At 41.9% G+C, this 24057-nt stretch overlaps 1 protein-coding gene across 1 annotated transcript in view; it reads left to right on the top strand.

The window, feature by feature from the left end:
* Positions 1-24057, top strand: part of LOC139417652 (pro-neuregulin-3, membrane-bound isoform-like) — a 366421-nt gene that overhangs the window by 287186 nt on the left and 55178 nt on the right. The window contains exon 3 of the mRNA XM_071166848.1: positions 2164-2237. Coding sequence (XP_071022949.1) covers positions 2164-2237 — 74 coding nt within the window. The remainder of the gene's footprint in view (positions 1-2163; positions 2238-24057) is intronic.

Raw genomic sequence — 24057 nt, 5'->3', positions numbered from 1 at the left:
ATGATGCAGTTTGGTACTGAGTCTTGATTAAGCTGCTTGCTAAGCAACCCGCAGGGCCCATTTGAAACACACTGCAGTTTTATTGTGTTTCTCTCAAGGAATCGGAGTGAACGCACAATGATTTGAATGATAACATGTTCGATCTGTCACAGCCAAGAGCACCATGATGTGTGTGTGTGTGTGCATGCGTGCGTGCGTGAGTGTCCACATACATGTGTATGAAGACTTAATCCTTCTCTCTCTCTATCTCTCTCTCTCTCTCTCTCTCTCTCTCTGTCTCTCTCTCCTCTTTACCATCCCCTGGTTTCTTCAGACCATTTAATCACAACATCTCTCTTTCTGTCCCCTTTACCATTCCCTGGTTTCTTCAGACCATTAACGTCTCTCTCTCTCTCACTCCTCTTTACCATCTCCTGGTTTCTTTAGACCATTAACATCTCTCTCTCTCTCACTCCTCTTTACCATCTCCTGGTTTCTTCAGACCATTAACGTCTCTCTCTCTCTCACTCCTCTTTACCATCTCCTGGTTTCTTCAGACCATTAACGTCTCTCTCTCTCTCACTCCTCTTTACCATCTCCTGGTTTCTTCAGATCATTTAATAACAGATTCTCTCTCCCTCCTCTTTACCATCCCCTGGTTTCTTCTGCCAATTTAATCACAGTCTCTCTCTCTGTCCTCTACAATTCCCTGGTTTCTTCAGACCATTTAATCACAAAGTCTCTCTCTCTGTCCTCTTTACAATCCCCTGGTTTCTTCAGACAATTTAATCACAATGTCTCCCTCTCTCTCTTTTCTCTTTACCATCGCCTGGTTTCTTCAGACCATTTAATCACAACGTCTTACTGCCTTTTGCGTATCCAGTTCCTCCTAATGGCCTCCAGTTCTTCCTTACCGCCACCACGAAAACTCCATTCTTTTAATGATCTGCTTCTCTTCCAATTTGTGCAACGAGGGGGGCCTCTTCATGAAGTTTTACGATAGTCAGGGTCGCCGACATCGACTGTCAGAGAAACTGCTAATTTACAAAGAGATTCCAGAGAATTAAAAATACATTCGTTAAAAGTCACCGGTTTGAAAGTTTCTTGTCATGTTCTCTGAACCCGGTAGGAAGGGACTTTCTGATTAGGGACAGCTATCCATCAGTAAGTGGATTGAGAATATAAACATGCTCCTTCCATCTGGCTTCTGAAGTATGGGAAATGTTTAATGCTGTACAAATGTGACTCATATAATAAATGTTATCGGGCCGCAACCCTGACTTACTTTACATTTAGCTTTAAAGAAATATTAATGAATTGAGCATTACTGAGTCATGGCGTGGGCACAATTTTCCAGCAAAGCTCATACCTATCAATGCATGAGTTTCATGCATGAATATGTGTAAAAAAGCAGGTCTGCCTAATGATTGAAAATGAAGCTTTAGCACTTAAAACCCCTAGACAAAAGAAGCTGTGTTTAAACAAGCTCTGAGCCTTTGGAGGACAGTTCAAGTCTTAATACAGTATGTCAAACCTAGCCCTGGTGTAAGCCTCTTAGCGTTGTATGCAGTTTATGGTCTTATATACCTATCAGCAATGGGTGTGGCTGAAATAGTCGAATCCACTAATTTGAACGGGTGTCCAGACAGTGTATTATACAGTCAAAGGACACCGATTCTTGTTCACATTCTCATGCGTTCACCGGAGAAAGCAATGATGCTGTTTGGTATTGAGTCTTGATTAACCTGCTTGCTAAGAAACCTGCATGGACCATTTGAAACACATAATATGTTTCTGTGCTCTGTGTGGAAAGGTCATATATGAATGCTGTGTGTGCTTCAGTGGTTGGTCCTGAGGACAGGGTTCTATAGTATGTTCCTAACTGTCTGGCTCAGGGATTAGGGCTGAGAGCTTCTGAGTAGTCAAAGAGCAAGAGAGAAAGAGAGAAAGAGTGAGCAAATAGAGAAGGAAGAGATTGATTCCATGCATATTTCCTTTGTGATGCTCCTGGCCACCTGGCACAGATAAAATAAGTGAACATTAATTGTATCATGAAACAGGATATTCTATTGCCAGCCATGTACCCTAGCCACTAACCACTTTTTTGCACACATTTCTCAATGTTCTAAACCTGCTTCACCCCAAGTTCCCAATGTGTTGACTGAAATGTATTTTTATTCACAGGTGTAGAGAAGGCTACCAGGGTATACGCTGCGACCAGTTCCTGCCCAAGACCGACTCCATCTTATCTGATCCAAGTAAGAACATTTCCTTAATCCTCCAATTAGAACTAAACTGAACCTCCAGAAATAGTGACTTTTATTGCAGCCCATTGTTTCTGTGATTCAGGTCTACATTTATATTAAAGCTTTTACTTGAAGTGATTTCAGATTGGCTAAACATGAACATAACAGGGCATCTGTTCTCAATTATCAAGAGAGCACAGCCTGTGCTATATTTGAAAAGTCCCATCAGTAATCTTTCTCAGTTTGATGGCCCTGACTTCATGTACAGCACGTCTGCTATAATAGAAACACTGACTATGGGTCCCCACTGATGCTCTACAGACGATATGCTCATTTATAAACTGGGTCGTTCGAGCCCTGAATGCTGATTGGCTGACAACCGTGGTAGATCAGACCATATACCAAGGGTATGACAAAATATTTATTTTTACTGCTCTAATTACATTGGTAGCCAGTTTCTAATAGCAATAAGGCACCTCAGGGGTTTGTGGTAAATGGCCAATATACCAGGGCTGTGTCCAGGCACTCCACGATGCGTCGTACGTATAAGAACAGCCCTAAGCCGTGGTATATTGGCCATATACCACACCCCCTCGTGCCATATTGCTTAATTATGCCATGACTAGGAAAAAAATACACAAATCAAATAATTTCATTGCCAGTTTCTGAAGAATCTGTCTCTAACTGTGAATGGTCTCTCTATTCATCACACCTAAACTCCCCCTACAGAACATATTAGGTAGGCTAGTGCAATCCTATCGAAGCAGATATTTTCTGCCTTTATGATAAAGTGATCAAATGCCTTCTGTAAGCTCCACCCTCACCATTGAGTCGACCAATTACATAATTTCTGCCTTCGGGGCAGAGCTGCCTCCAGAACAAGATTAATGAGGAAAAACGCTAACCTGCATAACAGAGAAGCAAAGGAAAAAGGTCCTTGAAAAATCTGACATTCCTTCTTAATAGCTGTCTATTTCCTTTCATTAGTCTGTGCACAGTGTGTGGGTGTGTGTACTGTACAGTGCGATACAAGGAAAGTTCAGAAACATTTTGAAAGGAACTTATGTTTCTTTCATTGGAGCATGTCTGCTAAGGTCATACTGCCTCTCACAATACCAGGTCCATTGATGCCTTGGCTCTTCCACTAACCTCAGTGATACAGCCTAGTAGCCTCAGCACCAACATGAAAAAGTACTACAGTTTACTATAAAACATTACAGTACATACTACAGAATTCTGTACTAAACTATAATATAGTTTAGAATACTATACTATACACTGCAGTATACCTTGATCATGTGGGCTGCAGATAGTCTAGTGGTTAAGAGCGTTGGGCCAGTAACCAAGTGGTTGCTGATTCAAATCCCTGAGCTAACTAGGTGAAAAATCTGTCAATGTGCCCTTGAGCAACTCACTTAGTGCTCCTATAAGTCACTCTGAATAAGAGCGTCTGCTAAATGACTAAAATGTAATGTGTGGTACTTACTATAGAATGTTGTAGTATACTTTAGAATAATATATTGTATACTTCAGACCACAAAAACAAGTGATTTACCGCAAAAACACTACAGTAATTACTATTTGAATTTACATCCATTACGATCCCCCATATCCCAATTTGTGCCACCCATAAGAGAGAAACCTACATGCCAAGTATTGACCATATATTGTGTTCCCAACCGCTTCCTAAATACTGTATGTTCAGACCTCAGTCCTACCTACCAACAGGTGATGGAAAATTTGCTCTGTGCAGCTGCACGTTGATAAATAGTACCACTATCATCAAGAACAGGTAGACAGGTTGACTACACAATCTGCTTCCTGCTGACTAGAGAGACACGAGATCTGTATCTGTAAAGAAAAAAAGCCCACTTTAAATCTCAGTTTCTTAACCCCATCAAACATGACGGCCTGAGTTATGTCACTAAGATAATCATGAAACCATGAACAGGCGTCAGAGCTCAGGCCTATCGAGGACAACTTGTTCAATAAAATATCATGATCAACAGTATCAAAAGCTTTTGACAGGTCCACAAACAAAGCTGCACATTTCATTTTAATGTCTAAAGTATTGACAAGATAAACTAAGTGGTTGCTGTAATAGTGCTACGCCCAGGCCTAAACCCTGATTGGTTTATGTTCAAAATACATTTCTCAGATAAAAAGAGCAAAGTTGTACATTTACTAAGGATGGATTCATGAATCTTAGCTAGACAAGGAAGCCTTGAAATGGAGCGATTGTAAAGGATCTCATCCTCCTCTTCTGAGGAGGAGTAGCGAGAAGGATCGGAGGACCAAAACGCAGCGTGGTAAGTGTCCATAATTTAATGAAGCCAAAATGAACACTGAACAAAAACAATAAGCAACAAACGAACAGTCCCGTAAGGTGAATGACAAACACTAAACAGAAAACAAACACCTACGAAACCCAGGTGGGAAAAGGCTACCTAAGTATGATTCTCAATCAGAGACAACTAACGACACCTGCCTCTGATTGAGAACCATACTAGGCCGAACACAAAAACCAACATAGAAAAACAAACATAGACTGCCCACCCCAACTCACGCCCTGACCATACTAAAACAAAGACAAAACAAAGGAACTAAGGTCAGAACGTGACAGCGATAATTATTAAGATCACTACTATCCCCTCTCTTATGGAGTGGCAGCACAAGAGCTGCTTTCCATTATTATTATTATTATTTCTGATAAAGATGCTGAGTAAAACATGTGGGTTATTGAGCCGACAATGATGGGCACTGCACACTTAACCCTTAAGAGTCCAAGCCCTGTCTAACCTGGGGGAGGGGTTCTACTAAGCTATATGGTATTGTTCTAAGAAGGTCATACCAATATTCATTTTACTATTTGTTTTTTACATTTTAAGACCCCTTGAATTACATTTTAGAGGGGGCCTTTCTGCTATTGCATTACACATGCATTGCATAACAGATTCACTACTTGGTACAACAGATAGTCCCCCCCCCCCCCCCAAAAAAAAATGTATTTAAATGCTTATTTTTGCTCTAAACTCTCCATATACACTTCCATTAATTATTTCAACTGGTATGTGATGTGGCTGGGCATCCTAGAGCAAAACATCCTAGAGTCTCACCTTTCCACAGAGGGGTCATACTAGTGTGCAGCCCGAACCGTTCGGACGCTACAGATGATTTTGTAAGAAGACGGATTTTCGGGATGTCTCATGGTCTGACAAACACCGCTTTAGCTCTGTCACCTTTCACTGCAGATGCAGAAGTGCGACGTAGGCGGATGGGGGAAATTGAGACGCATGCATTGCAAAAAAAACAGACATCTCTAGCTTAAAATGAAGGATTTCCACTGGGGCGCGGACATACAGTAGACCTTAGTGTAACAGTATAACTTTGGACCGTCCCCTCGCCCATACCCGGGCGCGAACCAGGGACCCTCTGCACACATCAACAACAGTCACCCTCGAGGCATCGTTACCCATCACTCCACAAAAGTCGCGGTTCTTGCAGAGCAAGGGGAACTACTACTTCAAGGTCTCAGAGCAAGTGACGTCACTGATTGAAACGCTATTTAGCGCGCACCGCTAACTAAGCTAGCCGTTTCACATCCGTTACATTAGGATAGGGCAAACCGCAATCCAATTGGTCGGCCCCTTCGGATTTCTAGTTGTCTATTGCTAGTAACGCATTCAGAACTTGCTTTTCTGTAAATGTCCTTATAGAAAGGCTTTGACTATTATTTATCTGATCATTCAGCAAGTTTCCCCTATCAACATCCGGCCCAAAATAATTGTAAATAGGCTTAGAAGTTCTTTAAAAGAGATAGCCCGCTGAAATAAAATGGTGATTAAATGCATTAATGATGGCGTTTCTTTCAGAATGAGGCCTGTGTCTGAAGGAATTTCTTGAGACAGTGAAGAGGAATAACCTTTCAGGGATTTCACAGTTTTCCAGAATTTTGTCATGTTCCCAGCCTTTCTGGTTTGTCTTACACAATTATTCTTCAGTTGCTTAAAGCTTGTGCTTAAAGCCTGTGTTCCCAGCCTTGACACAGGCATCATCTCTTTTATGAATGACTTCTGATCATTCCGGAGTGTACCAGGCATTCGATCTACCTTTAACCCATACTTTTTTGAAGGGAGCATGATTAGCCACAATGGTATTGAAGACATTTGCAAAAAGGTTGAAAGATAAATCAGTTTCAGGGATAATTGAAATACAGTCAAGACAACAACCACCCGAGCCACTGCCTGTTCACCCCGCTATCATCCAGAAGGCGAGGTCAGTACAGGTGCATCAAAGCGGGGACCGACTGAAAAACAGCTTCTATCTCAAGGCCATCAGACTGTTAAACAGCCATCACTAACATTGAGTGGCTGCTGCCAACATAGTGACTCATCTCGAGCCACTTTAATAATGAAAAAATTGCCACTTTAAACAATGCCACTTTATTTAATGTTTACATACCCTACATTACTCATCTCATATGTATACACTGTACTCTATACCATCTACTGCATCTTGCCTATGCCGTTCGGCCATCGCTCATTCATATATTTTTATCTACATATTCTTATTCATTCCTTTACACTTGTGTGTATAAGGTAGTTGTTGTGAAATTGTTAGGTTATATTACTTGTTAGATATTACTGCATGGTCGGAACTAGAATTTCGCTACACTCGCATTAACATCTGCTAACCATGTGTATGTGACAAATAACATTTGATTTGATTTGATTTGATTTAGAAGCACAAGCATTTCGCTACACTCGCATTAACATCTGCTAACCATGTGTATGTGACAAATCAAATTTGTTTTGATTTGATTTGATCACTAAAATAAAGGCCATGTAAAAAAGCCAGTTCACTGAAGTGTTTTAAGTTCCTTTCTGTGATGACACGAGGGTTAGATTTTTGTATTCTCACAAAGAACACCATTTTTTTTTTTAAACATTTATTTTACAGTTAAGAACAAATTTGTATTTACAATGACAGCCTACAGTTAACTGCAGTGGGTTAACTGCCTTGTTCAGGGGAAGAATGACAGATTTTTACCTTGTCAGCACAGGGATTCAATCCAGCAACCTTTCGGTTACTGGCCCAACGCTCTAACCACTAGAGCGGGTTTTTACTTTGCGCAGATATGTCATCTTGAGGAATCTACCTTTAACAAAACCTAACCTATGACCTGACCCATCACCTTATGCATTACTGCCTCACAGTGGCAGGAAGTGACATCCCAAAAACACAAAAACGATACAACACATAAATGGCTCCTAGCCTTCCACTCATAGGCTACTTTCTGTCATTAACACTAAAATTGAAACTAAATATTATTAACATGAAATATAATTGTTTTGATAAAACATAAACTAAATACAATCTAGTAAAGTGGATCTGAAAACTAACTGAACCTAAACTGAATATCAAATTATAATTGTGAAACTAATAGAAATATAAAATGAATATAAAAACACAAAACTATAATAACTGACTAAATATGTTGCATTTCTGCCTTGTTTAGGGGTAAGATGACAAAAACAGCATCAAAACCCACCAGGTCCCAATGCACGGCCATTTGAAGTGTCTGGCTACAGGGATTTTAATTGAGTTCAGCCCAGGAAACTCCATGGGTATCATTTTCTTAAAAGTCATTTGATATATCATGTCCTTTTCTGTATTGATCCTGGAGTCGAGGGTGGGCCATCTGCTATCTCTGTGAACTTTGTCATTGTGAGATGAAACGTGAGGGACAGATTGTGCCGAGTAGAGAGCTCTGCCATTATCTCACCATCCTCTCCATTACATCCCTTTCCAAATGGCTCTTTCATCGCTTTAATAGCTTTAGCCACAGATTCCTCTTGAATCGCTGTGTAACTTTTATTCCTCCCAGTTTTTAACACAGAGGTTAAATAATAACGTCATCATCTGCCGAGAAGTGTTTTCAATTAATTTCATCTTGTTTGGATTTTGGAACATAAATTAGCCTTCTGGGGTGACAAAAGGGTTGAAAGAAACTTACAACAGTTCACAAAATAACAAAGCGAACTCCCCACCCCTGTTTTGGTAAAAAGCTGTGTGATGGGGCTGAAGATAATAACCACTCTCAAATTCATAGACTGAGCTATGGATGCAATGACTGGCCGTCCATGATATCAACATTATAGTTTTAACCATGTTTTGAGGCATGGAGTGTTTGTTTGCATTGCCTACAAACATTGGAGTTAAACAAGCTTATATTTTGGGTCCTGATAAGGTATGCCAGTTGAACTATGCTCATGAGACATTTATAAGTTATATTATTCAATAATCAATGGGTACATATCATTCATTTATAAGTCCAACAATGGACGTAGCAACTGCAGATTGCCCCTTTAAAGCAAAAAATAGTAGTTTGAGACCTGTGACAGATTCACAAGAGTGGTCATTAGAGAGAGAATGTGAGTTAAAATGCCCAAATTAAACTGGCAATCCTCACTGTAGCCTGCAAAAGTCCAAATCCATTCAGCCAACATCAGAGGGTGTATTATTAGTGTCCACCATGGCAAGTGGACCCAGCAGTTTAAGCAGTTATATTATTTACCCTTGTTCTCCTTTTCCCAACTAAGCATGAACTGGGCTTCCACTGACCCAACAGCCCCCTACTGCTCAAACTGTTTCAGCCTCTCTCCTTCTCCTCCTCACTTTCCTCCATGCACTGTCCCCCCAGATCATCTAATACTAAATACAGGGCCTCAGTTGAGCTCAGAGTCTTCCAGCAGTGCAGTTCACTGGCAGGCCAGGCTGATCCTGCCAAGGCCTTTGGCTCACCAAGGCTGTCATGAGTACCACAGTGAGAGACAGGAACCTTTCAAAACCAGACACTCCTGGTTTGGACTTTCATCATCCTCAAAGGTTCCACTGAGACTGTGGTCATGACTTAATCTCTCCATCAAAGCAGGACAAAATCCAGATTTCTAAGAGGTTCGGAGCATCTGTCTCCTTCTGGAACTAGCCTGTTGGGATCCTTGGATAACTTTGCGCCTGCCAGGGTAAATCTTACTACAACTCCAAGGAGCCTTTTACTGATTAGACCCCATATCTGCTTCAGGAATATGGCTTCAAACTGCTGATAGTTTTACTCTACTAGTGTAGATCTGGGTAGTCTCATGTGATGTGGCTAAGAAGTTGTGATCACAGTAGGGAACAGAATTGATATGCTTTAACATGTACTTTTTGTTTGTGAAAATAATAGCTCGCTGTTTGGCACATTCTATTTGTTGGAACATTCACAGTATAATGTGCCAACCAGAAGCCAAGGTAAAACCTCATGTATTCTGTTTGAATAGAGAATGTTTTCACCCTCTGTCTCTTTCTCCTTCCATATTAAACACCCTTCCTTTCATCTCCAGCACTCCTCTTGGACCCTGACATGAATTGTTTTTACTAATGACCTACCAGTAGCATTGAGTAAAGCCTGTGTGTCTATGTACACCGATGACTCAACATTATACACATCAGCTAAACTCTTAGAAAAAAAAGCGTTCCAAAAGGGTTCTGCCTGGAACAAATAGGGGTTCTTCAAAGGGCCAAACAACCATTTTTGGTTCTAGATACCACCTTTTTTTCTAAGAGTGTACCACAGGTGAAATCACACAGCTGGACTTAACAAAAAGCTGCAGTCAGTTCCAGAATTGTTGGCAAGTAATAAGCTAGTCCTATATATTGTATGTCAAAAACTAAAAGCATTGAATTTTGGACAAATCTTTCACTAAACCCCAAAACTAATCTAAATATTTTTTTAAAAAGAATGTTGCAGGTCAACAAGTTGATGAGACTAAACTGCTTGGTGTAACCCTAGATTGTAAACTGACATGGTCAAAACATGTTGATGCAACAGTAGCTAAGATGGGGAGAGTTTTTTTTTAACTTAAAATTTAACTAGGCAAGAGAGTTAAGAATAAATTCTTATCTACAATGACAGCCTACCGGGGAACAGTGGGTTAACTGCCTTGTTCAGCGGCAGAACGACAGATTTTTACTGTGTCAGCTCTGGGATTCGATCCAGCAACTTTTCAGTTACTGCCCCAACACTCTAACCACTAGACTGTCACCTTGGCTGTGATAAAGCGCTGCTCTGCTTTCTTGAGATTACAATCAACTAAGCAAATCCTGCAGACCTTAGTTTTAGCATACCTGGACTTAGGGCTGGGAAGTATGGCCAAAATATTATATCATGGTATTTTTCAAATTTTTGACAGTATTTTATATTTTTGATTAATAAAAGTTCTACATTTGCTTTATGAGTAGTGTGTGCCCCTATGGAGGCAACACATACATTCTAAATTATTTCAGTGGGTCTTTCTCCATTTTATACTTTATATTCAACTTCAACCTAAAAGAAATTCCTGCATTTCCTACCCTCATTTGAGATCATTTCCACACTGCCACAATATGGGCAAAAGAACTAGGCCTTATTTTTAACTAAATGTTGCAATTGAGATTTAGATCAAAATACCTGGGTGAACTTTTGGAATCATGGAAAAATAATGTTTATTCTAATTCTCTAGTTAGAAAATAAATAATGGTGGTCACTTTGAAGACAGTGTTGTGTGACATGACAACGAATGAAAATGCCATGGACGAGTTACTGTGACAGGGTATGAATCAAAGTGATGTTCAATGTTTTCTAGGGAACCCTAAAATCTTTGGCTACATTGTCTTTATTCATGTAGCCAATATATTCATGCTTTGCCTATTCCTCTTTGATTTAGAAGATACCGTTGCACAAACAACAACTCCACCAGCACTGGTATCATGCTGTATTAGCTAGCTACAGTTGAAGTTTGAAGTTTACATACACTTAGGTTGGAGTCATGAAAATTCGTTTTTCAACCACTACACAAATTTCTTCTAACAAACTATAGTTTTGGCAAGTCGGTTAGGGCATCTACTTTGTGCATGACACAAGTACTTTTTCCAAAAATTGTTTACAGATGATAATTATAATTCATTGTATCACAATTCCAGTGGGTCAGAAGTTCACATACACTAAGTTGACTGTGCCTTTAAACAGCTTGGAAAAATCCAGAAAATGATGTCATGGCTTTAGAAGCTTCTGATTAATTTACATAATTTGAGTCAATTGGAGGTGTACCCGTGGATGTATTTCAAGGCCTATTTTCAAACTCAGTGCCTCTTTGCTTGACATCATGGGAAAATCAAAAGAAATCAGCCAAGACCTCAGGAAAAAAATTGTAGACCTCCATAAGTCTGGTTCATTATTGGGAGCAATTTCCAAACGTCTGATGGTACCACTTTCATCTGTACAAACAATAGTACTTAAGTATAAACACCATGGGACCACGTAGTGTAATACCGCTCAGGAAGGAGACGGGTTCTGTCTCCTAGAGATGAATGTACCTTGGTGCAAGAAGTGCAAATCAATCCCAGAACAACAGCAAAGGACCTTGTGAAGATGCTGGAGGAAACCGGTACAAACGCATCTACAGTATATCCACAGTAAAACGAATCCTATATCGACATAAACTGAAAGGCCACTCAGCAAGGAAGAAGCCACTGCTTCAAAACCGCCATAAAAAAGCCAGACTACGGTTTGCAACTGCACATGGGGACGACAATCATTATTTTTGGAGAAATGTCCTCTGGTCTGATGAAACAAAAATAGAACGGTTTAGCCATAATGACCATCGTTATGTTTGGAGGAAAAAGGGGGATGCTTGCAAGCCAAAGAACACCATACCAACCATGAAGCATGGGGGTGGTAGCATCATGTTGTGGGGGTGATTTGCTGCAGGAGGAACTGGTGAACTTCACAAAATAGATGGCATCATGAGGGATGAAAATTATTTGGATATATTGAATCATCATTTCAAGCCATCAGTTATGAAGTTAAAGCTTGGTTGCAAATGGATCTTCCAAATGGACAATGACCACAAGCATACTTCCAAAGTTGTGGAAAAATGGCTTAAGGACAACAAAATCAAGGTATTGGAGTGGCCATCACAAAGCCCTGACCGCAATCCCATAGAAAATATGTGGGCAGAACTGAAAAAGTGTGTGCGAGCAAGGAGGCCTACAAACCTGACTCCGTTACACCAGCTCTCAGGATAAATGGGCCTCAAGAGAGAGGGAGAGAGAGAGAGAGCGGAGAGGCATGACTCAAGTAGCAGAGTAAACAATACAAATGGATGTTCCACATGGCGTATCACATTTAACATACCAAACATTCAAATACCGTTATAGAAGGTAAAGTAAAAACCCAAACTGGCCCGTGCATCAATACCGGTACATAGTAAAATACTGTATACTGCCCAGCCCTACCTGGACTACTGCCCAGTTATATGGTCAAGTGTCACAAAGAAGAACATAGTCAAATTAGAGTTGGCCCATAACAGAGCCGCACGACAGACCTTTAGATGTACACAGAGGGCCAATATCAATAACATGCATTTCAATCTGTCCCGGCTCAAAGTAGAGGAAAGATTGACTGCATCACTACTTGCATTTGTAAGAGGTATTGATTGACATGTTGAAAGCACTAAGCTGTCTGTTCAAACAGCTAACACACAGCTCAGAAATGCATACATACCCGCCACAAGACATGCCACCAGGGGTCTCTTCACAGTCCCTATGTCCAGAACAGACTCTGGGAAATGCGCAGTACAACATAGCGCCATGACTACATGGAACTCTCTTTCACATCAAGTAACTCAAGCGAGCAGTAAAATCGGATTTAAAAAAAACAATAAAACAATACCTCAAGGCACAACACAGAGACACAAACACACACGCATGCGCACACACACACACTCTACACACACACATTGTAATGTTGTGGTATTGTGGATTTTATATCGTACATTTGTAATAAGAGAGTAATAATGTAATAAAGTATTTATTGTATGATGTATGGTTTTATTTCGAATGTTGTTGTGTTTTGTAGTGATGTAATTGTTTTCATGCTTCTTGGAATCCAGGAAGAGTAGCTGCTGCCTGAATGGGGACCCTAATAAATACTAAATACTCTGCTCCCATTGTTTTGGATACAGAGTAACATATTCAGACTGATAAATTGCTGAGGTAAACTCAAGGCTGGGCTGTTGAGACACACTCCTTTGTATTGCTCTAAGGTAGACTCAGCACTTCTGGATAATCAAATCAAATTGTATTTGTCACATGCGCCAAATACAACAGGTCACCTTACCGTGAAATGCTTACTTTTCTTTATTTTTTAACCTTTATTTCAGTAGGCAAGTCAGTTAAGAACAAATTCTTATTTTCAATGATGGCCTAGGAAAGGTAGGTTAACTGCCTTGTTTAAGGGCAGAATCGTTTTTTTTACCTTGTCAGCTCGATGATTCGATCTTGCAACCTTCAAATCAAATCAAATTTTATTTGTCACATACACATGGTTAGCAGATGTTAATGCGAGTGTAGCGAAATGCTTGTGCTTCTATTTCCGACAATGCAGTAATAACCAACGAGTAATCTAACCTAACAATTTCACAACAACTACCTTATACACACAACAGCCAATGAAATTGCAGGGCGCCAAATTCAATCAACAAAAATCTCATAAATCAAATTTCTCAAACATACAAGTATTAGGCACCATTTTAAATATAAAATTCTCGTTAATCCAGCCACAGTGTCTGATTTCAAAAAGGCTTTACAGCAAAAGCTCCACAAACAATTATGTTAGGTCACCACCAAGTCACAGAAAAACACAGCAATTTTTCCAGCCAAAGAGAGTGTTGAGGATCAGCGGGGTGGAGATGTTGTTACCTACCCTAACCACCCGGGGGCGGCCCGTCAGGAAGTCCAGTACCCAGTTGCACAGGGCGGGGTCGAGACCCAGGGTCTCAAGCTTGATGACGAGTTTGGAGGGTACTATGGTGTTAAATGCTGAGCTGTAGTTGATGAACAGCATTCTCACATAGGTATTCCTCTTGTCCAGATGGGTTAGGGCAGTGTGCAATGTGATTGCGATTTCGTCCTCTGTGGACCTATTGGGGCGGTAAGCAAATTGGAGTGGGTCTAGGATGTCAGGTAGGGTGGAGGTGATATGGTCCTTGACTAGTCTCTCAAAGCCTCTCTTGATAACATGGGCGGTAGTCATTTAGCTCAGTTACTTTAGCTTTCTTGGGAACAGGAACAATGGTGACCCTCTTGAAGCATGTGGGAACAGAAGACTGGGATTACACCAGCCAGCTGGTCTGTGCATGCTCTGAGGATGCGGCTGGAGATGCCGTCTGGGCCTGCAGCCTTGTGAGGGTTAACACGTTTAAATGTTTTACTCACCTCGGCTGCAGTGATGGAGAGTCCGCAGGTTTTGGTAGCGGGCTGTGTCAGTGGCACTGTATTGTCCTCAAAGTGAGCAAAGAAGATGTTTAGTCCTGGTCCGCGACGGGGACGGTTTTCTTTTTGTAATCCGTGATTGACTGTAGACCCTGCCACATACCTCTTGTGTCTGAGCCGTTGAATTGCGACTCTACTTTGTCTCTATACTAACGCTTAGCTTGTTTGATTGCCTTGCGGAGGGAATAGCTACACTGTTTGTATTCGGTCATGTTTCTGGTCACCTTGCCCTGGTTAAAAGCAGTGGTTCGCGCTTTCAGTTTTGTGCGAATGCTGCCATCAATCCACGGTTTCTGGTTTGGGAATGTTTTAATAGTTGCTGTGGGTACGACATCGCCGATGCACTAGCCAATAAACTCGCTCACCGAATCAGCGTATTCGTCAATGTTGTTGTTTGACGCAATGCGGAACATATCCCAATCCACATGATCGAATTAATCTTGAAGTGTGGAATCAGATTGGTCGGACCAGCGTTGAACAGAACTGAGCGCGGGTGCTTCCTGTTTAAGTTTCTGTCTACAGGAAGGGAGCAACAAAATGGAGTCGTGGTCAGCTTTTCTGAAAGGAGGGTGGGGGAGGGCCTTATATGCGTCGTGGAAGTTAGAATAACAATAATCCAGGGTTTTACCAGCCCTGGTAGCACAATTCGATATGCTGATAGAATTTAGGGAGTCTTGTTTTCAGATTAGCCTTGTTAAAATCCCCAGCTGGCTGCACCGATTCCGTTAGCGTCTCTCGAGTGAGCCATGTTTCCGTGAAGCAAAGAACGTTACAGTCTCTTATGTCTCTCTGGAATACTACCCTTGCTCGGATTTCATCAACCTTGTTGTCAAGAGACTGGACATTGGCGAGTAGTATGCTTTGGAGCGGTGCGCAATGTGCCCGTCTCCGGAGCCTGACCAGAAGACCGCTTCGTCTGCCCCTTTTACGGCGTCGTTGTTTTGGTTTGCCGGCTGGGATCCGATCCATTGTCCTGGGTGGTGGGCAAAACAGAGGATCTGCTTCGGGAAAGTCGTATTCCTGGTCGTAATGATGGTGGGTTGACGTTGCTCTTATATCAAATCAAATCAAAGCCTCCAGCCACCCAAGTCATAGACTGTTCTCTCTGCTACGACAAGAGGTACCTGAGCGCCAAGTCTAGGTCCAGTAGTTCCTCCCGACTGTAGGTAATAAAACCTAAGATTACCTGGGGTACCAATGTAAGAAATAACACGTAAAAAAACAAAATACTGCATTGTTTCCTAGGAACACAAAGCGAGGCGGCCATCACTGTCGCCACCGGATGTTAAAACCTTTCGGTTTCTTGTCCAATACTCTAATCACTAGGCTACCTGCTGCCCTAATTACGAGCCCTTAACCAACAATGCAGAGTAGTTTTAAAAAGTAATTAAGGAAAATGTGCTAAATAAGCTAAAGCAAAAATAGCAACACAATAAAATAACACTAATGAGGCTATATACAAGAGGTACTGGTATGTGCAGGGGTAAGGATTAGTCAAAGTAATTGAGGTAATATGTACATGTAGGTTGGGGTAAAGTGACTATGCATAGATACTAAACAGAGAGTAGCAGCAGCGTACAGTATGTGAAGATGTGTGTGTGTGTGTGTGTGTGTGTGTGAATGTGTGTGTGTGTGTGTGTGTGTGTGTGTGTGTGTGTGTGTGTGTGTGTGTGTGTGTGTGTGTGTGTGTGTGTGTGTGTGTGTGTGTGCGTGCGTGCGTGCGAGCGAGCGTGGCGTCAATATGTGTGTTTGTGTGTGTGTTCGTGTGTGTGTTGGAGTGTCGGTGTAGTATGTGTGAGTGTGTGGTTAGAATCCAGTGAGTGTGCATAGAGCCAATGCAAGAGAGTCAGTGCAAAAACATTTTTTAAATAATAATAGTGGTCAATGTAAATAGTCAGAGTAGCCATTTGATGAACTGTTCAGCAGTCTTATGGTTTGGGGGTAGAAACTGTTAATGAGCCTTTTGGACCTAGACTTGGCGCTCAGGTACCTCTTGTCGTAGCAGAGAGAACAGTCTATGACTTGGGTGGCTGGAGTCTTTGACAATTTTTGGGGCATTCTTTTGACAGCGCCTAGTATAGAGGTCTTGGCTGGCAGGAAGCTTGGCCCTAGTGATGTACTGTAGATACTATCAATATGTACAGTATTAGACCTCAGAAAGACGATCCTCATCCACAGATTGAATTTCAATTCAATTTAATTCTGCCCTGGACCAGCATAGAGGGAAAACACATTATCTGCCAATGTATCTTTATGAGATCTGATTTCATGTACTGCAGCATTGTATCCACTACAGGAGATACATTTATAGCAGGGTTGGGGTCAATTCCATTTAAATTCCATTTAAATTCCAGTAAATTCAGGAAGTACACCAAAATTCTAATTCAAATTCTCTTCAATGCAGAGAAATGTGGTTTGAATTTAAATGGAATTGACACCAATGCTGATCTATAGCACAGTGCACTTTCCATTCTGAGGAATAAAACCTGCGTATTTGATTTCACATATAAAATCATGAATGCAATTATGAATGCAGAAAAAGTTGTGTTTGAATGCATAAAGGCCTTCAATTGTGCAATTCATACATCTTCCCATAATAGAGAAAGGCAAAAGTATAAATCTCCTGGGTCAATGGGTATGTAGAGAGTAGGTGTTCAGATTATTTCAAGGGTGAGCTCACTATGCAGACTCAAATCCTATGGATCAGTTGTTAGTGCACCGCTGAACTCCTACCACATGGGGACTCCACCTCTCACTGTCATTTGAGCCCTCAGTTGCCTTGTAATCCATATCTACATTAGAAACTATTGATCATTTTATCACTACCATCCGTTTGTGTCTGGAAGAATAGCTTTAAATAGCATAAAGCAAAACAGTTCCACGCAGGTGACACTTTCTGACAGATGTAGGAGGCTCATGATCACAACTTGTCATACACTATATATACAAAAGTATGGGGACACCCCTTCAAATTTGTGGAATCTCTTATTTCAGCCACAACCGTTGCTGACTGGTGTATAAAATCGAGCACAAAGCCATGCAATCTCCTTAGACAAACGTTGTCAGTAGAATGGCCTAACTGAAGAGCTCAGTGACTGTCAACATGGCACCATCATAGGATGCCACCTTTCCAACAAGTTAGTTTGTGAAATTTCTGCCCTGTTAGAGCTGCCCCGGTCAATTGTAAGTGCTGTTATTGTGAAGTGGAAACGTCTGGGAGCAACAATGGCTCAGCCGCGAAATGGTAGTTCACACAAGCTCACAGAACGAGACCACCAAGTGCTGAAGCATGTAGCGCGTAAAAATGGTCTGTCCTCGGTTGCAACACTCACTACTGAGTTCCAAACTGCTTCTGGAAGCAACGTCAGCACAAGAACTGATCGTCGGGAGCTTCATGAAATAGGTTTCCACGGCCGAGCAGCCTCACACAAGCCTAAGATCACAATGTGCAATACCAAGCGTCGGCTTGAGCGGTGTAAAGCTTGCCGTCATTGAACTCTGGAGCGGTGGAAACACGTTCTCTGGAGTGATGAATCACACTTCACCATCTGGCAGTCCAACAGACAAATCTGGGTTTGGCAGGTGCAAGGAGAACACTACCTGCTTCAATGCATAGTGCCAACTGTAATGTTTAGTGGAGGAGGAATAAAGGTCTGGAGCTGTTTTTCATGGTTCGGCTAGGCCCCTTAGTTCCAGTGAATGGAAATCTTAATGCTAAGGCATGAAACAACATTCTATACAATTATGTGCTTCCAGCTCTGTGGCAACAGTTTGGGGATGGCCCTTTCCTGTTTAAGCATGACAGTGCCCCTGTTCACAAAGCAAGATCCATACAGAAATAGTTTGTCGGTGTGGAAGAATTTGACTGGCCTGCACAGAGCTGACTGCGAGCCAAGCCTAATCGCCCAACATCAGTCCCCGACCTCACTACTGCTCTTGTGGCTGAATGGAAGCAAGTCCCCACAGCAATGTTCCAACATCTAGTGGACAGCCCTCACAGAAGAGTGCAGGCTGTTATAGCAGCAAAGGGGGGACCAACTCCATATTAATGCCCATGGTTTTGGAATTTTCGACAAGCAGGTGTCCACATAAATGTGGTCATGTAGTATATCTTTAACGAGGTTTAATAAGCTTTAACAAGTTACATAGTTTAGGTCTCGTACCTTTTAACTAACTATCACTTAGCTAGCCTATCAGTCTCAGTCCAGATGTTAACATTACTTCTGTAACAATGAACATATGCATTTGTAGTTTTTTAACTAAACTATGAACAATGTACATCACATTTACTTCAATCAAATGTATTTATAAAGCCCTTCTTACATCAGCTGATGTCACAAAGTGCTGTACAGAAACCCAGCCTAAAACCTCAAACAGCAAGCAATGCAGGTACATGTAGTCAGTCAGGTCCTACAACAGACTCCACTTCAGATGAACCTGTCAGGAGTCAGTAACAGGTGAATGCCACAGGTTACGTTGTGATGCTGTGCCGTTTCATATCAAACACATGTTCTAAACGGAACAGGGCTTTGTGAGCAGCAGAACTATTCCATCCCCTTCCAGTCCTCCTCACTGAAACACAGCGAGAGAGACGTATTTCTGCAGATTCCTTTAAGCACAGCCTCTCCCACGCAGGAGTGAAAAGTGTGAAGGCTGATCACTGGAGACATCGCCATGCTACGTTCAAATTGTCAGGAAGGGAAAGAGGGGGCTTAGCAGCACTCAGCACCAACCCGATCTGTCACAACATCAGGAAGTCGCGCTACTCCACATACTGTACAGTTTGTGTGAACTCTGCAGGAGCCCGAGGTGGGCGTTTAGTTTAGCGGAATAAAGTAGCCTAGCGTGGGTAAAATCACCTCCCCTGTTGTATTCCTACATTCCTACCATTATGTACTCCAACCTTTCCTGATAAACAAGCACCTGAGAGACTTTCTGCTTGTATGTGCCCCCGTCACTATACATTAGCAGCGAGTACATTTGAGAAAATTGTAAGCTGTGAGGACTGATCCCGTAATAAAAGGCCATTGAAATTCAACAGATTACAAAGCAAAACTCCCAGTAATTGCTTTCACAATTAAAATATGTATTGATGAATGGGAGGCCGGTGGCGAACAATGGTGAGCTGCAGTATTAATGATATGCAACAAAGGTGGACTAAGACTGTACAAAGGAATAAGCCACCAGAAAATATAATTTAATCTGTACAGTAATCCTTCAGGTCAATCACATAAAAATATTAGAGAAAAGATTATGCAAAACATTCATTTTTGTGTGGCGTAAAGTGTTGGATCAGTTTTAGGATGCCTGAGGATGCAAAAGCAGGGTATAGTTAATCACATGAATCATTCCTCAGGAGATTCTTTCCACCAGAGTGGACAAAGTGTTAGATAATAGCTTAGTGAGGTTTCTGTGCTCCGATAACCAAATCCATTATGCCTGTATAGAATTAGATTTTTTTTTAAGCAGACAAAAACAAGTCATGCCTCTATTGTCCTACAAATCACGTTCCTCCCACAGTGGGTGAACTTGGTGGCAAATGTAGAATTGTTGATGCAAAAGGCTTAATGGATTGCGATTGCTGAAGCCAATTTACCTTCTGAGATATGTATTAAAGGATAACAGTGGTGCAAAAGGAAATTCATATTTATTGTGGCAATTCATCTGGCACGGCCCAGTGCGAATCCGCTTGTTCACACTTGTAAAATATTTATACAAGCCCATGGTAATGGTTTTGGATGGACCATTTACAGTGAGGTATGGATCATGTCAGCTGGATTGTAATGAATAATATGGGAGTTCTATGCCGATTATCCTAGCGCATTGTAACGGCTTGCTGCATGCGGATTGTGCTCTCCCTGGCAACGGGCTATTAAAGCTGGGATGACAGAGGATGGGAGGCTGTTCCCTTCTTCCCTCTCACTCTCTGTTGGAGGAGGGCTAACTAGTGGAGGAATACTGTAGCCAATCTGCTCTGGGTTCTGATGCTTAACGTCTTGAAATCTACCAGTCACTTTGTCAGGACACAGTAATACAGTCTCTGGTATTTTATTAGTCGTAGTAGTTGATGTTTAAGATAATACATGGGTTAGCTAAACATTTAGCCTGCTGTCTTATATACATTTTTGGGGTTCTATATTGGAAAAATCTGGAAGCTCAAAGTTGTTCTAGCATACACTAAGCAAATGCCATCCACTGAGAAAGCGACACTATGGAGATCCAGGGAACGCAGTCAGCTGACCAGGGCCAGCAAATCACAGGCTCTACCTGCTTGGGGGTAGTACTATGGAGATCCACTGCTGTCAATCTGATATAAGTGGGACTCAAGGCTTACAAAAGTATAATCCGTGGGGCGCTGTAATGACAGCTCAGTTTGATTGTAGATGTTGTGCTGTGTTATAGCTCCCCTCCTCTCTTATCCACTGTTGTGTGTCCCCAGCAACAGCCACAGCAGTCAGAACCTGCAAAGTAGTAATGACAGGCTGCCAGGTTGACAGGTGGAAAACAGTGATACTTCTGCTCTGTGATTTGCATGGATGAGATATGTGAATGGGTGCTACAGAGAAAGGCTTCATTTTAGATTGAAATAGCCTTTTACTGCTTTTCACTATACACGTACGAGTTGAAACTGGATTTAGTACCCTTGTTAATTTCTTATAAAGTATTGTGGTGTGATTATTATTAGAGTGTACCATTGCAGGTAAACGTGTCAGCCCAGGAAAGAGCAGCATAGCAAGTTATTTAATATTCATTTTCATTCTACTTTAAATAAACCATGTACAGTAGCAATTGTCTGCAATCATTTGCTCTTGCAGTCCTTAGGGGGAACATGTCTGTCAAAATGTGTTATTTTGGCAATGGAAGGCTGGACTATTCAACTTTTTTTTTAAAGCCTCAGGGACTTCAGTTACGTAGGCTGCCAGTGCCTGGAGGAAATAGAACAATTCCAGGCCTCTGTGCTTGTCCAGAGTTGACCCACACAGCTCTGTGGTAATGATTGTAGTCAGAGGTGTTTCTCTGTCCATCTCTGCTGCTCCAAGGCAACTCTCAGCCATTATGGCCCAATAGCTTCAGGAAGAAGCAGGCTGCTCCCATAGGCTGCATTGTTGGAGTGGAAGTAAGAGTTTAGAGTGGAAGAGAATCAGTAGAGAATAGGAGTCAGCTGTCTGGCAATGAAACAAAGGAGGCAAGAGAGGGAATGTTGAGGTACATCCTTTCAGTGTTCATGGATGGAGTTTGTGAGCACTATGAATTTGTGATTACATTTTAACCTCCTTATGTTATTCAGTTTTTGTCCCAATCTGAAACACCAGCCTTCGCCTATTTCACTTCTTGGAACAGGAAAATACAAAAAGTAACATGCTCACCTACACTATATGCCATTAGCAGCTGTCATTTCAATGTGTAAGAGCACAACCCCCCCACCACCACCACCGCCCAATCTGACCAGGAGGATAGAGTTTCAGTTACAGATAGCTCGATCGTCACAACCATTTCTGTCCTTGCTTGTACAGTAGCTGAAACTGAGCATACATCCCCAAACCAACCTGAAGTTAGCTGGTCTTTTTGCCAGGCCTCTCGTCCAAGCCCCTCTCTCTCTCTTTTACCTCAGGCTAAACCCAGCGTTCTCCACAGCATTCTCCTCCACCCCCTCAGACCGTTCCCTTCAGACCAACTGGTGTCTAACTGAATTAAGGGAAGCTCCTTTTATAGTCCATCTGGGCTCCCTCCAGGACCCACTGCCCCGCAGGCACAGGCACAGTCTCACAGGCTTGGCGGGCAGTCACTTCTCCAACTCACCATTCCATCACCCTCCCTCCCTCTCATCCTGCATGGGGCCACTGGAGCGGCCAGCCTGTCTGTCATTATCACTCTCCCATGGGCCAAACTGATCCACTTGGACAAGAGATGATGTGAGGAGGTGGCTCTGCGGCTGCATTCCAATCCAAAAAGGTGTCCCCTCCTTGTTCACTCCAGTTTATGGATTTCAAACGGCTGTGTCGGTTCTAGCCTACTAAATGACCTTCACATAACTTCCACCCATATGTTTTCACCTACCAAAAGCTATCAGATCTTTAATATGGAACTTTATGCCTCACGCAGCTCCGATCATGTAGATATTATGCTTGCCAACAAAAATAGAATTCACGCAATCCCTTTTTTGCACTTTACACTCACTGAGAGATATTATATTTGTTAAATGTCACCTGTCAGTTTGCTGGAAGCAAACACCATAGTATAATTTAAGGATGCTCTCAGTCTATTGGGTGTACTGTAAACAAGATTCACTCCAAATAGCTAGTGTCTTTGCTTAGTGAATTTGAAGCAAGTCGAACAAGTCACCAGAGACTTGTCTTAACCATGCATACAGTACAATGTTTTAAATGGTACATGATTTTCACACCTAATCGTATAACTTCCAAATTGCTCAAGTACTTCAAACAGTCTTCAAACCGTCTTCAAACAGTCTTCAAACCGTCTTCAAACAGTCTTCAAGCAGTCTTCAAACCGTCTTCAAGCAGTCTTCAAACCGTCTTCAAACCGTCTTCACACAGTCTTCAAACCGTCTTCAAACAGTCTTCAAGCAGTCTTCAAACGTCTTCAAACAGTCTTCAAACCGTCTTCAAACCGTCTTCAAACCGTCTTCAATCAGTCTTCAAACCGTCTTCAAACCGTCTTCAAACCGTCTTCAAACCGTCTTCAAACCATCTTCAAACCGTCTTTAAGCCGTCTTTAAGCCGTCTTCAAACCGTCTTCAAACCGTCTTCAAGCAGTCTTCAAACCGTCTTCAAACCGTCTTCAAACCGTCTTCAAACCGTCTTCAAACCGTCTTCAATTCGTCTTCAAACCGTCTTCAAACCGTCTTCAAACAGTCTTCAAACCGTCTTCAAACCGTCTTCAAACCGTCTTCAAACCGTCTTCAAACCGTCTTCAAGCAGTCTTCAAACCGTCTTCAAACCGTCTTCAAACCGTCTTCAAGCAGTCTTCAAACCGTCTTCAAACCGTCTTCAAACTGTCTTCAAGCAGTCTTCAAGCGGTCTTTAAGCGGTCTTCAAAGGGAGACTAATCTAACTCAAGTGTCATCATCATAAGATAATTTCTTATCTCCACATTAATGGAGAAGACAGTCGTTGACCGTAGGTGTCTGACTGTTGAGTCACATGGTCTGTTGGGTGTCTGACTGTTGAGTCACATGGTCTGTTGGGTGTCTGACTGTTGAGTCACATGGTCTGTTGGGTGTCGGTGTTACTAATGTGTTTTGCTGACCCTATCGTTCATGACACAAGACCTATGGGGTTGTTTGGGTGGGCAGAGGGGTGAAAGAGGTGTTCTGCTAAATAATTTATCTGATCATGATTGACTGCTGCTTCAAGGCTCTATGAGAGAGGCACAAGTCCTACACCTCCATTCATAGGAAGAACATTTATATTTTGCTTGACTTGACTGTAAAAATGATGGTGAGAGTAAGAGGTGAGGT

This window comes from Oncorhynchus clarkii, chromosome 1, assembly GCF_045791955.1.
Source record: "Oncorhynchus clarkii lewisi isolate Uvic-CL-2024 chromosome 1, UVic_Ocla_1.0, whole genome shotgun sequence".
Taxonomy (NCBI): domain Eukaryota; kingdom Metazoa; phylum Chordata; class Actinopteri; order Salmoniformes; family Salmonidae; genus Oncorhynchus; species Oncorhynchus clarkii.
This window is presented reverse-complemented; position numbering and strand designations above follow the sequence as displayed.